This window comes from Aythya fuligula, chromosome 16 (genome assembly GCF_009819795.1).
Source record: "Aythya fuligula isolate bAytFul2 chromosome 16, bAytFul2.pri, whole genome shotgun sequence".
In the NCBI taxonomy this organism is placed as follows: Eukaryota; Metazoa; Chordata; class Aves; order Anseriformes; family Anatidae; genus Aythya; species Aythya fuligula.
Window position 1 is genome coordinate 15735207 of NC_045574.1, and position 15525 is coordinate 15750731.

The 15525-nt window shown below is 52.6% G+C and overlaps 1 protein-coding gene across 3 annotated transcripts; it reads left to right on the forward strand.

Annotated features, from left to right (window-relative positions):
• The first annotated feature begins 118 nt into the window (after positions 1-118).
• Positions 119-13229, forward strand: TTI1 (TELO2 interacting protein 1). Of its 3 annotated transcripts, XM_032198134.1 has the most exons (8): positions 119-2429; positions 2856-3044; positions 3853-4001; positions 4852-4992; positions 6427-6631; positions 7373-7460; positions 7565-7656; positions 7745-10609. In XM_032198134.1, the coding sequence occupies exons 1-7, from the start codon at positions 119-121 to the stop codon at positions 7635-7637; spliced, it is 3156 nt and encodes a 1051-aa protein (XP_032054025.1). In that variant the 3' UTR covers positions 7638-7656; positions 7745-10609. The 3 variants fall into 3 exon arrangements, with proteins under 3 accessions (XP_032054025.1, XP_032054023.1, XP_032054024.1); XM_032198132.1 differs by lacking the exons at positions 7565-7656; positions 7745-10609 and adding an exon at positions 11752-13229; XM_032198133.1 differs by having other exon boundaries at positions 7565-10609.
• The last annotated feature ends 2296 nt before the right edge of the window (positions 13230-15525 follow it).

Here is a 15525-nt window from a genome sequence, read left to right on the forward strand (position 1 = left end):
CGCGTCACTTCCGGCAGCGGGGAGGCGCCCGGCGGGGCCCGGGGCGGCTGCGGCGGCGGCACCCGCGGGCCTGGGCCTGGGCCTGGACCCGGGGCCTGGCCCCGCTCCCGGCCCCGCCATGGCCGTGTTCGACACCCCCCGCGAGGCCTTCGGCGCCCTGCGGCCCGCCTGCGTGCGGCTGACCCAGGCTCAGACGGCCGAGAACGTGGCGCTGCTGCGGGCCCGGCTGGCGGCGGTGGGCGCGGCGGCGCTGCAGGAGCTGCAGGAGTACGTCCTGTACCCGCTGCGCCTCGCCCTCGCCTCGCCGGGGCCCCGCCGGGAGCGGCTGGCGCAGAGCGCGGCGCGGGGCCTGGCCGCCGTGCTGGGAGCCACCCGGCTGCGGGGCCCCGAGCTGCTGCGGGAGCTGCTGGCCGAGCTCTGCGCCTGCCTCGGCACCCCCCCGGCACCGGGACCCGCACCGGGACCGGCACCGGCACCGGGACCCGCCTCGGAGGAGCTGAAGCTGGCCGTGGTGGAGGCGCTGCACGCCCTGATCCATTCGGCCGACGGGGACGTTATCCTGTCGCTGTACCGGCCGCCGGCCCTGCACCTCCTGGGCTTCACCGTGTCGCTGCTGCTGGGCCTGGCGGAGCGGGAGAGAGCGAGGCAGCTGAAGATCTCCGCGCTGAAGTGCCTGCAGGCCCTCGTCCTGCGGTGCGAGTGTCAGCAGCACAGGCGGCTCCGTGAGGACGAGGAGCAGCAATGTGGGGATATGTTCGCCTCGTTTCTGCCTGGCGTGTCTCTGGCGCTGTCCCGAGTTATTACTGCGGACATCAAACAAGGGCACGCAACCACCGTGGCTGCCCTCAGAGTGTTCTACCAGGTTGTTGGCTTGGTCATGGCTGATGAGCAGCTAGCCAGGATCCCAGAGAATAAAGAGAAGCCGTCAGGGGAACAAAGTGGAGTATCAAAACTGGTGGTCCACAGAGGACCTGACTGGAGTAAAAATACCGCAGAAAAACTCTCTCTCCTCTTGCATAAAATTGTTGAACGATCTTCAGTTCACTCGCACTGGAAAGTGAGACTGGAGCTGGTGGAACTCGTCCATCACTTAGTGAGGAACTGCAGGCAGTCACTAGTGGACTCGTTCACTCATCTTCTAAAGGCCGTGGTCGGGCTGGTTAACGACGAAAACAGCGAAGTCCAGAGCAGATGTAACGAGGTTCTGCAGCACATTGCGGAGCAGCAGCTGGTAGCACACAACAGGGCTCTTGCTGATGTTCTCTCGGAGAACCTCCATTCCCTCGCCACAGTTCTGCCTCGCCTCATGAACTCTCAGGACGACACGGGCAAGTTTGCCACTCTGAGCTTATTGCTTGGCTACCTGAAGCTGCTGGGCCCCAAGGTTAACATCGTCCTCAACTCCGCATCCCACCTCCACCGGCTGTCCAAAGCACTGATGCAAGTTCTGGAGCTGGACGTGACGGATGTGAAGATAGTGGAAGACAGGCGCTGGGGCTCTGGGAGCGGGTACGAGGGCTCCTTGCAGCACGGTGTGCAGAAGGGCGGGTGCCAGAAGAAATATTTCCGCTTCTTCACGGAGGAAAAAGTTTTCCAGCTCCTTCAGCAAGTTTGCCGTGTTCTTGGCTACTATGGAAACCTCTACTTGCTGGTGGATCATTTCCTGGGGCTGTACAGCGAGTCTGCCCTGTACCGAAAGCAGGCTGCAATGGTCCTCAACGAGCTGATTGCAGGAGCTGCTGGCGTAGGGGTGGATGTACTTCAGCAGAGGGAAGTTCCACTGGATGTGGATGATATCAAAGGGGCCATAACATCCGTTCTTGATGAGTACACAGACCAGGCAAACTGGTACTTAGTCACCAGCATTGATGCGGAAGAAGCCAGCCAGGAGCTCTCCGTGAATCACTCAGGACTTGCTGCCCTCCCCGGGGCTGCGTGCGGCAGCGTTCTGCCACCCCCAGACCTGTGTGTAACGACCCGCACCATGAACAGCAACATCTGGCAGATCTGCATCCAGCTGGAAGGGGTCGGCTGCTTCGCCACAGTCCTTGGGAAAGAATTCCGGTTGCTTCTGCTGTCAGCTCTCTACCCAGTGCTGGAAAAGGCCGGAGACAAAACTCTGCTCATCAGTGAGACGGCGATGGGAACGCTGGTGGACATCTGCGAGGCCTGCAGTTACGACTCCGTGCAGTGTTTGATTAACGAGAACTCTGACTACCTGGTGAACGGGATTTCCCTGAATTTGCGCCACGTGGCACATCGGCCGCACGCGTCCCAGGTGCTGGACACCATGCTGAGGCACTCGGATGCCAGCTTGCTGCCGCTGGTAGAAGACGTCATCCAAGACGTCCTGTCGACGCTAGATCAGTCGTACAATCACCAGGCTTCCACCTTCCTCGGGGTCCTCCACTCACTCGTGGCAGCTCTAGGTACCCGAGCGATGCTTGCTTTGCACCGTTCAGTGTTGGTGTGGCAGAGGGTACAGCAGGATGACAGCTTGGCCTTGCTTGTGGCCAGTGCTTAAGCAAAGCTTGCCAGTAGCATCAGCTCTCCGCAGCCAGTCTCTGTGTGGCCTGCAGAGCTGCAGGGACGTGGCCTGTAGGCTCAGACAGGACGGGTGTGCTCCTCCCAGAAATGCCCCGTAGAAGCACTCGGGGCGTGTGGCTGCATCCTTCAGGGCTGTCTGAGGCGTGCACCATCAGGGAGGGCACGGTGATGTGCCAGCTGGTGCCTGCTCTGTAGCTCAATGCCACGAGTCTCAAGAGTCGTTCTTCTCCCAAGGAACCCGTGGTAGCTTGCTGACCTGCAGGAAGGGCCCGCGAATGCTCGGTGACATCTCAGTTCCTCTTTTGCAGTCAAGTGGTTCGGGCCGTCCCACAGCGAGGAGCCCCAGCGGAGGCAGGCTGCTGAGAGGCAGAGCGGGACTTTGGGCCAGGTGCAGGCGGCGATAACAGGGCAAGAAGTGGAGCAATTCTTCCTCGACTATGTCAGACAGAAGCAGGTTGCAGAGGGCAACCTTTCTGACTCTGGTGATGAGGAGGCAGGTCAGTACTGTGCGTGACTGACTGACTGTGCAGCTTAGAGGACGGTGACCTGGGAGGCTTCCTTGTGGCGGATGCTGGGGGAGAACTGGGTTGAAAGACTGACATGCTCACGATAGTCTCAGATCTGCTTTGAGCCGACTGTAGCTCATGTGAGGTGCTGCTTGGTGTTCTTGCTTTGTTCTGTGCTCAGGGGGCAAAAAAAAAAAGAAAAAAAAAAGTAAAATGTTTGCAGATTGAGGCTTGGTCTAGCTCTAAGACACAAAACCCCTGGGTATTTTCTCACTCAAGAGGCACGTGGGGTTCAGGACCCAAATTTGCCTCTTTCCAGACTCCTACTGCATCTTCCTCAGCCTCTCTTGGGAATTTCTGTACCATTTTCTCCTGGCTAATAACGCTGCTGCTTCCTTCCCACCTTGCCTTGAAAGGCCCTGCAGGCATTCATACAGGGAACTTTTTAGCCTTTACTGGGCTGTGCCGAAATCCTGACCTTTAAATACCTCATCTCTAAATATCCTGGCTTTTCATTTTCAGTAAAAATCAATGGGAGATAAAGAACTCTGGGGTGAAGAGAGACTGCAAATGTCACACCAATTGCATTGTCCAGTAAAGAAAGCAAAACTTCCCCAGTCCCACAATCTGAATCTGCCACTGAACTCACAGAGCTCAGGCATATCTATTTATATCTAAGCATGCTCAAAAATGCCAAAGGTCTCAACTGGGAATTTGCGGAGCAGTTTTGTGTGCGTGTTGTGATCTCCCAGAATCTCCAAGTCCTTTTCATGGCTTCAGTAACAGTTTTGTCTTCCAGATGAGGTTCCCCCTGTTGCTAAACTTGAGCCAAGCAACTCTGACACAGAAGGAGAAACTCCTCTGCCCAGCCACGCTCAGCTGGCCAAAGATGTGATGGGAAGGTGCATCCACTTGCTGTCTGACAGGAGCCTCCGTGTGCGGCTGAAGGTGAGTAACCGCCGGCTTCGAGGGGACAGGTGGTGCCCGTGGAGGGGGCTGGTGGCTCCTCAACGTGTACATGGTGCACGTCGGGCCTCCTGCTGCAGTGAGGGCAGTGCTGCCATATGCCTGATCAGGACAGCCCCGCCAAGTGTTGGCAGGAAGAAGGGAGGCAGCTTCCCGCAGGCAGCGTCAGGAACGGCAGCCAGGCTGATCCTGAGGGTGGCTTCACGGCGGGCACCTTCCCTTGGCACACACAGCCATCGGGTCTCGTGCCTCAGCCTGAGGTGAAGGAAGGAGAGGCATCTTCCTCCCGTCCTCCTTCCTCACTCAGACTGTAGTGCACAGACTAACGAACGTTTGAGAAGTGCTGGGGTTATGATAAGCATGGCTAAAAGCCTGTCTTTTTTTTTTTTTTTTTTCAAATTATGAAAATCTTTTGAAGGTGTCCTCCTTTTAAACTGCAAAGCAAGACAGAAAATGCAGCAGTGAGGCATAACCCAGATTCTCAGTGCAGCATCCCCAGTCCTACAAGGTGATCTTGCTGCTGTGCAACAGGAGCAGTAGGGTCCTAGTGCACAGCCCAGCCTGCAGAGCCTGCCTGGAAATTGTGTCCTGGCTCCAGCCTGGCCCCATAGCACGGCCGGGTTATGTCCTTGGGCTGCTCGGTGCTTTCAGAGCGGGCCTGAGCTCCGTGCTCTGTTCAGTTATCCCAGCTCATGCTGAGGTGAAACAGGACCCTCTTGGATCAGATCCCTTCTTTTTCCTTGCTCCCTGCTGTGATGCTGGGCCCCCACATGAACGCCTGCTGCTGGCACTGCAGCACTCTGAAAGTCTGTCCTCTGCCCCTCGTATGCAGGTCCTGGACGTGCTGGAGCTCTGTGTAACCGTGCTGCATCCTCACAGAAACCATCTGCTTCCCATGGCTCATCGTGTCTGGCCAGCTCTCGTCACCCGGCTGATCAGCGACGACCCTCTGGCAGTGCTGAGAGCCTTCAAGGTACAGCAGTGAGTCTTTGTCAGCAGCCTTCAAGCTGCTGCTTCGAAGGCAAGCAGCTCAGGCACTGCGGTGGCCGGTGAGAGGAGCGCTGAGTTTGGGGAGTGATTTTTTTTTTTTTTTATGTTGTTCAGATCACAGGGTCGCCACCCTGCACTGGGTGGGCTTGTACCGCTCTTAACCACAGCGTGTCCACAGATAAAACCTTGACACTGTTCCTGGGGGAAACAGCAGTGTTTGTAGTTACTGCAGGGAAGAGCAAAGTGGTTCTTTTGCCACCAAAGCAGCTGACTGTCAGCGGCAGTGCGTAGTACAGCTTGCCCTTGCTGGAGCTGCAGTCTCAGTAACCCCCTTTGGAAGGCTTAGACTGAAGAGAGGGGAACGTTTAGCAATTGAGGCATTGGCAGGGGAGGGGAGAGGTTAAGCAAAGACTTAGCCTCATAATAGCACTTTAAAAGAGTTCCTGGCCATGTCTTCTGACAGCATTCTCGTCCTGAATCACAAGTTAAACAATAAAACGTGATGCCCAAGGTTGACAGCCCCAGAGTTTCACAGGGCTTCCTGTGCTGTGCAGAATGAAATTCATTTTCAAATCCTTCAGTGTGAATAAAAGGAAAGTTTTGATTCCCCAGATTCAAGAAGCCAGGCACTAGAATTTCAGTGTGCCTGCTCTAAAAAGGACGAGATCACTGCATTAAAAACTAAGTACTGGAAAGTTCAAAGGATAATTACAGTTAACATTGCATTTGGGTTTTGTTGTGAGAAGTCCCATGTGAGTGTTACCTTTCTACATCTGAGGACAGTAAATTTAGTGTCAGTGTAAGCCAAACACAACATAACCAGGATCTCAGTCCAGCCCACTAAGACCACTTAGTGGAACTTCAGTGAAATTCCAAGGGAGAGCCATGTTCTGGCCACTTGGGTGAGCCCTGTAGATTCCCCCCTTCGTTTTCATACCCGTTTAAGGCCATTCTCTAGGCCTGTTTGGATTTTATCCTGGGTGCACACCAATAGTGCTGGGTGCCCCATGCTGCAGTGTATTGGCCTTCCTGTTACACGGCATGGTACTGATGGGCTGTTGCCACCACACAGGTGATTTATATGTTAATAGCATCTTCCATCGGGCTCCTTCAGCAGTTCTAAATAGGCCTTCACGAGTCAGTCGTACTTTTACCATGCTGAGGAAAGAAAGGCAGTCCCAGGGGGTTAACGAGGTGAAACAGAAGAGCAAGGAGCAGCTCGGTCAGCCTCGCCATCAAGCATTTGCCTTCTGCTTCCTGTGGGAAGTGGAGGCAGTGAGATCACATCGCTTTCAACTGTAAGAAATTATCAAAGGAGCTGCTTTATCCCCCGGTGTTGCTGAGAACAATATTCTCGAGGAGCCTGCTCACAGACCTGTAGGCACACATCCTCCAGTAACTGATGTTTCTCCCCCAGGTGCTGTGTACCCTGGCTCAAAAGTGTGGGGACTTCTTGAGACAGAGATTCTCCAAAGACGTCCTGCCTAAGCTGACCAGTTCCCTCCTCAGCCAGGCCCCAGCAAGTGCCAGAGCTGGGCCTGTGTACAGCCACACGCTTGCCTTCAAGTTACAGCTGGCTGTGTTGCAGGGACTGGGGTCTCTGTGCGAGAAGCTGGACATGGGTGAGTACCGGGGGAAGTGCAGGCTGTACGAGATCTCTGCCCAATGTGACCTCTTTCTTCATCTTGGCTGACCAGGCCTGTCCTGGTTTCTCTTCCTGCTGCTGCCCCATGGGACTGGTTTCCAGATCTTCTCCAGCCTCATCCCACTCAGGCCCTGCTTGGCCTTAATCTGTCCTCTCTCAGAGCTCGGTAAAGAGAGGCTACTCACTCCTTACTCCCCAAGACACAAATGGGGAGAGAGCTTCCCAGTACCGTGCAGAACCTGACTGCTCATCTCATTTATGCATGAGAAGTGGGTACAAAGTAGAGTGCTTGAGTTGCTGCAGCCAGACCCGTTGGGTCATGCTTTGTTCGTAATTAATGAAAGAACTGGAAACCAGATGAGACTGCTGGCTAAGCTGCCTGGTTCCATGCTGGAGCATCTCTCTGGATGACCTTTTACATGCAGCACGTCCTGCTCTTCTATGGAATGAAACTCTCTGAAATTCTTCTAGGTTAAATTTCTGGAGCTGACTTTGATGAGGAAGAGGGTTTGCTGGCTAGTTGCTGTTTTCCTGTCTCAAGGCCCTTGATTGCTTTCCTAGCTCTACTGCAAGGTTTTCCAGAGGGGAGATCAGTAGAGCTCTGGGTCAGGCAGTTCAAAGGCTCAGAAGCCACTTGCTGCCAATTTAGAGCAGATTCAATTAGGTGGCAGCAGCTGAGTAGGTTACCTCCTACCCTTCTTTTCTGTTCCGTCTGCAGGTGAGAGCGACCTGAATAAAGTGGCAGATGCTTGCCTGATTTACCTCAGCGCCAAGCAACCCATGAAGTTGCAAGAAGCTGCCCAGAGGTAATGTCTTTTAAATGCAGGTCTATCTGGTGTACAAGTACTGTGGGAAGAGGGGGAGAAAGATAACCCCTTTCCTTTTGCCCCTTTCTCATTCCTTCCTCCAGCACATCTGTGTCCTGTAGAACAGGGTCTCTCATAGAGGTTAGCCCTTGCTCTGAGAAGGCTGCGAGAGGTTAAAAGAGCATAAACAGTTCAGGTGAGCATGCGTTTGCCCTGTGAGGTGTTGACAGACATACTTGACTAGTTGGTGTTCGAAATCCTGCTCAACATGTTCCTGCTGTCAGGATAAGAGATCGCTGCTGCCATACGTTGTCACCTGGAAACAAGGGCAGACATTTCACCAGACAAAATGAGTCCGGTTACAGAATGCAGAAAATGAACAGGAAAGCCACGCATCTCCGTTTCTGCTGAAGGACAAGGAAGAGCCACTCTCTCTCTGTGGCCCACTGTCCCTCTCTAATGGGAGAGGCAGCCAGCTGTGAGCAGGTTCAGCAGGCACTGCGGATTTCAGAGGGCAGAATGTTAAAAAGGGAAAAGCTGTCAGCTCCCTTTCACCTGAGTGCAGGCCTCCCAGGGGTGTGCGAGGTGTGAGGAGCTTTTGTGTGGCTGGGCAGCAGCTTAGACAGAGGGAGCTCTCAGAAGCTGTAGCTGTACCTTTGTTTGTATTCCTGAGTTGGTGAGAGTCGGTTTATTTTTACCTTAGTGGCTTTTATTGCATCACTGCAGGCTTCAGCAGCATTTGTTCTGCAAAGGGGTTCTTTGCTGTAGGCTTGCATACCCTTGATAGAATATAACGTGCATCTGTGTAAGCAATGCTGGCGTGGGAAACAGAACACCGGGATTTATCTGTTTGGAAACTTAAGCTTTTAAATCATTAACAAAGCAGGCTGAAGAGCTGTGTAATTTCCACCCCCCACACGACAGGGGAGTGAATACTGAATTGGCCCTGCGATGCAGTAGGGTTGTTAGAAGGAGTGTTATGAAGCAAGCTCACTGCTGTTGGAGAAAGGGGAGCAAAGCTGTCAGCAAAGACAGGTTTCTGATATATATATATGTTTTTAAGAGAAAAATGCCACGTTACATTGCTCCCCCCATGCCTTTGATGCACCATACATGACATATTTTACTGAATGGAACAGGGTCTTGTGTGATTAATTATCTTTGTTGGCCAGACACATGCATGCATCATGTCTGGCCTGATATTAACCATGCATATGGTAACAATTGCAGTTTTTACAATTTCCCTGCAGTCCTTGACACCCTTTTTTATTATTATTTGTTATTTTTTTAGTCCTATCTAACCCCTGGTCTTGGAGCCAGGCTGGATCAGCATTAAACATGTTGCAGTCACTTTTACCTACAGTGTGCATGACTGATAGGAGGTTTCAGTTTGGAAAAGTCAAAATTAGTTTGCACTGTAACAGTCAACTAGCAGCAGGATAAGAATCACTTCTCAGCCATGCTTCAGCTTCCTTTCTTAGGCTGCTTAACCTCCAGGTTCCTGTGAGCTCCAGTCCTTTTCTTTGCTCTCCATGTGTCTGAAAGTAATCCTGCAAACTGACTTCGACTGTCACATGTAGGGCCCTTTGCATTGAGACAAGGGCAAATTATCAGCCTGCTACATGAAATTTTCTGCATTTTAAATGCTTCTAAAAGCAGATAGAACAGAACTAATCTTAGCCACAGCCTGAGTGCCAACGTACATCACATAACTCAGCTTTATCACTACAGAAATCACACAAAGTAAAAGGATGCTTGGAATCAGCTTGCCATATTGATTTATACTGAGTGGCCTTTGCTCACCTTTTTGGATTCTTACACAACTCACGAGTTGTGACCTGCCAGGAGGAAGGTTGGCTCTTACAAAGTCAGTTATAGCTGCAGTAACTCCCTGCGTTGACTTTGATTTTAAAGTGAAGATTCTCTGAGTGTGCAAAGGACTGAGCAGGAATTTTGGGCCAAGGTGCTGGTGTCACAAAAAAAAAAAAAAGCACAGGGTGTGGGGAGGTTGTCTGTCTTCCAGGAATGTTCTCATGCTCCAGGGAGGCTATTTAATCCCATTTATGGGATCCTGTAGTTTTATTAGATGAAGCAGTGGGAATAAGTGAATTTGGTAAATGCAGCTTTGTGCAATACTCAAGAGGCAAAAATAGATGCTGGGAAAAAAAATGAGCCCCAGCATCTCTGAGAAAGAGAAAATGGGATGGGACAGTAGGCTTTACTGTGACTGCTGGTAGTATTCCAGAAGAGAAATATTACCAAAATATTGTTTAAATTTAAAAAATAAAAATAAAAATGAGGAGTTTGGGAATGCCAGGGAACACTAGATACATCTTTGCTTTTATTGAAAATAAACCAATGTACCCCTGGGTAAAGCAACCAGAAACACTTGAGCAGCTAAGGGGCTGTGTTGTAGGGACACAGCCTGGGAACAAAGTTACGGAAATGGTGTTAACTGGAAGTCACATTGTGTAAAACTGAGCTTCTGATCAATTTATTAAGTGGCAACATCTCTGACAAGCTTCTCACTTTGGGGGAAGAAAAAAAACTTTGAAGGAAAAGAGATTAAGAAATTGTCATTGGCCTATGTCAACACTTTACAAATAGCTCTACGTTTTTTTCCAGTTTGAAGTGACTGTTTTGAAATTTACACTCCTTTTCAATAAATGTTTACAGTCTGTGAAGTTTACCATTTGACCTTTCAGTCAGCGTTCTGGATAGGAATGTTTTTTCTAGGATGCAGAAATAATTTCTCCGCTTCTTACTGAAGTCTGTGGTGAGCTGTATTTAGTTAAATATCCAACATAGCTGCAAAAGCCAGAAAGAGTTGTCCTTTTGCCAGCCTGTTCACACTGTGCCGTGGCTTTACTTAGAGCTTGGGAAAATACAAGGCACCAGAATAGCCTAACTCTGCTTTGTGCCAGTAGAACAAGTTGTTTAGCACAACTGGAACAAATATGAGCTATTTTGGGATCTTTTTAGATACCAAATTTGATTACACAGCATTAGACCTCTTTTGGTTTGACTGTGTAGCTTATTGGATACTTATTGACAGCTGTCATTTGCAAGCTGGGCTGAGGTACACTAAAACAGCCACCTGCACAAGGCAAAACTCAATAAAATTATATTTAAGTAAAAAAAAAAAAAAAGCCAAAACAGAAAACAAACCTGGATTAACCCCAGGTTTCTTTGCCATGGAAACAGGTTGCTTAGGAACTGTCCAAGAGTTAGTTTGGAAATGTTAAAGTCAAGTTGCACTTTAAACTGCATAGCTCTCTGGGTTAGCAGGAGATAATCACACACCTCAGGCCGTTATGGGCACGAGGGGCCGTGGGGTCCTCCAGGGACCAGCTAACCTCTCGAGGGTTGCTCTCTCCAGACTGAGACGAGGCTGAAGACCAGGGCGTTTCCGCTGTGAATGTAAGAGTTAAAGCTGTGTATGTGCTGGAAAAGCCAACGCCAGCTGAATGCCATTCCCCATTCACTTCCCATTCATCTGTCTTGCCCAGGACTATCCCCAGCCATAAGGAGCGAGGCTGAGCCCTGTGCCCATCACAAGCCAGGGGACGCCACCAGGGACCTGCTGCTCCCACTGCCACGGCCAAACGAGCACCAGGAGAGTGCTGGCAGCTGCCGAGGCTTGGAGAGCAGCACAGGGCTTTCAGCAGGTGGCAGCTCCAGAGCCTGCCCTGGCAAGGCTGCCCATGCTCCTGCTCAGCCTGGCAGCCCCGGGAGGCTGGCACTTGGGGCAGGCAAGTTCTCCCTGCCCAGGCAGCGTAGGTGCAGTATCAGAGAGCTAGGGGAATAGAGAGACCCTTCAGCTCACCTGGGCCTGGCTGTGCACCACAAAGAAGGCATTTTGTGCTGTTGCCAAACACAGCGATCACGTTGGAGCGCGTTCAGGTTGTCTTCCTCTGGAAATGACAGGCAGGCTCTGCAAGCACAAGTCTCACCCACAGAAGATGTGACCCTCTGAGTTTAGCACCCCGCTCGCATGATGCTGAGACCAAAGCCCAGGTCAGTTATTCACCAGCTTTGTACTGAGGCCAATAATATACTGTGCAGCATAAGAACTATTTCCTGTCACTCAGTGGTGGATTGAAACCACTGAGCTGTCTCTTGGGCACAGGAACCATCTTAATGACTCTGTCTAATGAGCCTCCAAATCTACCAATTGTCAGAGGCTGCAGACAATGCCAAAGCTTTCCGTAGCTGCCTCTAATGACCCTCTTGGGCGCAAATCAAAAGGCCTTCTCCTTACTCTTTCCTTTCTTCCCCTTGTTTTCTGAAGTGTTTTCCTCCACTTAATGCACGTGGACCCTGACAGCACCTGGCTCCTCCTGAACGAGGTCTGCTGCCCTCAGCTGTACGAGCCTCCCCACGCCAGCTTGCAGCCTGTGAAGCTTCGTGGGATGGGGAGGCCGCGGAATGAGTTCACTGACAACGTCCTGCTCCTGCTGGAGAAGCTGCAGCAACAGGAGAGCAGAGTGCTGCAGGCTGGCACACAAGAGGCATCTCCTGCTTGACAGACCCACACAGCAGCTGGCAGAGGAAAGAGAACCACTGGGATAGTTCTCACTTACAGAAATCCTGACATTTAGGCCCTGATTAATTCCAGGGAAAACCACTGCATGGGCTGGGGTACTGGCTGAGACACCTTGCCCATGGGCAAAAGTTTTTTGTTTTCTGTTTGTTTTTTTTGTTTGTTTGTTTGTTTTTTAAGTGTATGAAAATGAGGTGGGTACCTTACCCTTACCCTGGTTCCTTCAGGCTTGTACTTCTCTGCACATGGTGTTGGAGGAAATCCAAGGGTCACAGCACATTTGTTTCTTCCATACAAAGTGTTTTTCCAGAAATTACTTCCCAGCACTTGCTTGTTGGGTGATGCCCTTTCAGCACCTGACACGCACACTTCTGACTCCCCACACAACTGCAGTGCTCTGTCCAGTTCACACCTGGAAAGTCATCTCCCAGCCTGAAATGAAAGTTCTTCTCTGGCCTTAACCTTCCGGGAGAGGCATTAGTTTTGGGTACATCAGAAATCTTTGTCCGATACTAACTGATACTAAAAACAAGATTTAAATGCATTTCCAGTAATTCCTCACCAGTATTGCTGACAAGAATGGCATCCCCATATCCCCATAGAAATACCAAGGCTCTTCCCTTACAGTTTGCAAAAACTGGCCAAATGGATTCTGCCACTTAATTCTCACTGTTGAGCTGTGAGAGTGTTTTTAAGAAAACAGCCAGCCTTGGTTTAGTTATTTAAGTGATTTAAGAATCTGGGAATAAGCCCAGATTGCAGCTATTCTGTGCAGGCTGTTTCTCAGACCTGCCAGATTTTTAACACCCACCCCAAGGACTAGATGAAGCGTCTGCCCCTGCCCCAGGACAGCTTCCCTGGTGGGTGCCTACCAGGTCAGATGGTGACACTTGGTGTGAGCACCTTGGTGCTGTGCAGCCAGTGGGGGAGCAGATGAATCTGCAAGTCCTGCTTTGCCCCTGCCAAGACTTCAGAACCACAGCACAGCCTCACAGCTCACTCACCTGGAAGCTGCACTGGGGCACTCCCCAGCCCCACGTCCTTGGGGCTCCTTCCCTCGAGGCTGTCTGCAAGTGCTTTGTTTGCTCTCAGACCACGCCGTGCGCTGGATTCGTCAGCCTCACCCGGGGACAACTGGCTCCTTTCAGACAGATGCTTGTGGAAGTTTTATGCTAGTGAAGTGAAAGGACAGATCTTTACAATGAATTTGGAAGCAAGCTGAGAAATATAAAAGAAATTAAATTGAATAAAAACAGTGCAATAAACTGATTGTTAAAGGGAACAGGCTTTGTGTGTTTCTGTTGGGGATCCCAGGTGAGCATCCAGAAGGCATCTCAGCTCTTGGGAGCGAGGGGACTGCTGCTGATGCCTGTGCACACCCCTCATTGGAGATGGCTTCCCCTCATCTTCCTGTTCTTATTTAGACTTTATTCCTGGTTGTTTTTCCCAGGAAGACACAGCATCGTGGCTTCGTTCCAAGTAGGACAAGGCTGCGGTTCAGCTTTCACCCCTTATGCTTTTTAAAATGGATATTCAGTGCTTAACATTGGGCTGCATTTTGTAGGAGCCACTCAGAGCTGATCTGACGGGAAGATGGGAGAAGCAGGCAGGTGAAAGCAGGCAGGAGACCTTTGGTCTCCGAAGCACTCCCGGGGTTGCTGCAGAAATTTCTAGATCGTTGTAGCACTTTATAAAATTCCTCTGTCAGGTGCAGGCATTGCATCAGACCAGCATCAGACGAATCAGCAGCACAGCGATGGCACTCGCTGCTCCTGCCCAAGCCATCTGTTCGGTCTCTCCACCCACTGCTTCTCCCTGCCCTCGCTGTAGCCAGCAGTATGGGGCTGTCACGGGCTTGTCACGGGCTGTGCCTCTTGCCAGAGAGGTACAAGTTAAACATTGCTGTGGGAAACCCATGCCATTCTGCAGCCTGATAGCAGCCCCCAGCCAGCCCGGTGAGGAGCACCCTGCCCATTACCGGCCTTCACCAGCTCATCTCAGGCTGCAGATGAACGGTCCATCAGCACATGCTCAGCCACATTTGGATTTGTCACCTCTGGGAAGCAGAAGTACCCCAGCCTTGCTGGAGTCACCTCAGCTGAGACACAAGGCAAGCTGAAAAAGAAAAACCAGTACCCTTTCTTCTAGCTCTTTTGTAGCATTAAAGCCTGGGCCTCACACCAGCTGCTCCGCATTCCCCTGCAGCCACAAGCATGCTAGATCCCATTCCTGGATATCAGCACCTTCGGATCCTGCCGTTTCCCTCACACGAGTGACCTGGAGCATCTCCGAGGCTCCCCACCAGGCCCACCACGAGGTGCTGGAGGGACCCGGCTAAGGGACAAGCACCCATGGAGGGGACGCCAGGGGAGGGCTGAGGCTCAGGCCCTAGCTGTGGAAGGGAACAGTCCCACAGCACCGCTGCTGCTCAGGACCCAGCACAGATGACTGCAGGAGCAGAGGGGCAGTGGCACCACAACTTCCACACACAGCGTCCCAGGAGGTGTTCCTGCTCCTCGGGAAGCCACCACACCTCCTGTGGTGCTCTGAGCCCCCCCCAAGGCAGGCCCCGGGCCCTGCAGCCATCCCTGAGCTCCTCGCCTGGTGGGGAACCACTGCTCAAGGCTACCAGAGGGACCGGGCCACCAGCCCCCAATCCCGGGGTGCCACCACCCTGACATCCCTCCCTGACCGCGGGCTGTGTGAGGGAGGCAGCGGCTGCCTTTTCTCGGCAGGATGGCACAACCGGCAGGAGGGCTGCAGCAACGGGAGAGGAACGAGCGAAGTTCTAATTACAAACTTCCCCATGTGGCAGAGCTGGTGGCAGGGGAACAACTGGAAGCAGCTGCATCAATCAGGAAGGGGCCCTCGGGCTGTCATTTCAGCCCGGGCTTCCTGCTGGCCCAGTAAAGCAGCCGCCCGGTTCCTGGGCTGGGTACGCTCACAGAGAGCCCACCGAGCTGGGGGGGCCGGGCTGGGCTCACTGCTGCTGCCCCCCAACCCCATGGCCAGACACAGGGGGTCACCCCAAAAGGCAGGGGGCACGCAGTGGGGCCTGGGCTCCATGCTGTCGAGCAGGTTGGGGTGCTGGGTCACCACGCTGTGTGACATGGTGCCCGGCCATGTCCCGTCCTGCCAGCCAGCCTCTGGCACAAGTGATGGTGCTGAGACCCCCGGCACTGCCATCCCCAGGCATCCCGGCCATCCTGCAGGCCGGCAGGGAGAGGGGCCGGCCTGCTCCGCCACACGGCCGCCTGTCACAGCTCTTCCCAGCTTCGTTATCACCCCTGCTTTATTACAGGCAGAGTAAATTGCTTTTGTCTGAAGCAGGATAATGGTCAGAAGAGTGCCTGTGTGGAGATGGCATTTCCACCAGGCTCAGCTCCTCCCCAGCAGTGACTTGCATACTAAGCTCAGCCCGCTCGCCTGGCCCTGTCGGACCGAGGGCTGCCCGGCTCCAGCAGGGCCAGGGGGGCCACAACACCACCCATGGGTGGGGGGACACAGGGCCAGCTCCGTCCC

Coding starts and splice junctions, on each gene's coding strand:
- TTI1 (XM_032198132.1), top strand. CDS start 119: ATGGCCGTGTTCGACACCCCCCGCGAGGCCTTCGGCGCCCTGCGGCCC. Junction 4,993..6,426: donor CAGTGCTGAGAGCCTTCAAG/GTACAGCAGTGA, acceptor TTTCTCCCCCAG/GTGCTGTGTACCCTGGCTCA. Junction 6,632..7,372: donor GTGCGAGAAGCTGGACATGG/GTGAGTACCGGG, acceptor TTCCGTCTGCAG/GTGAGAGCGACCTGAATAAA.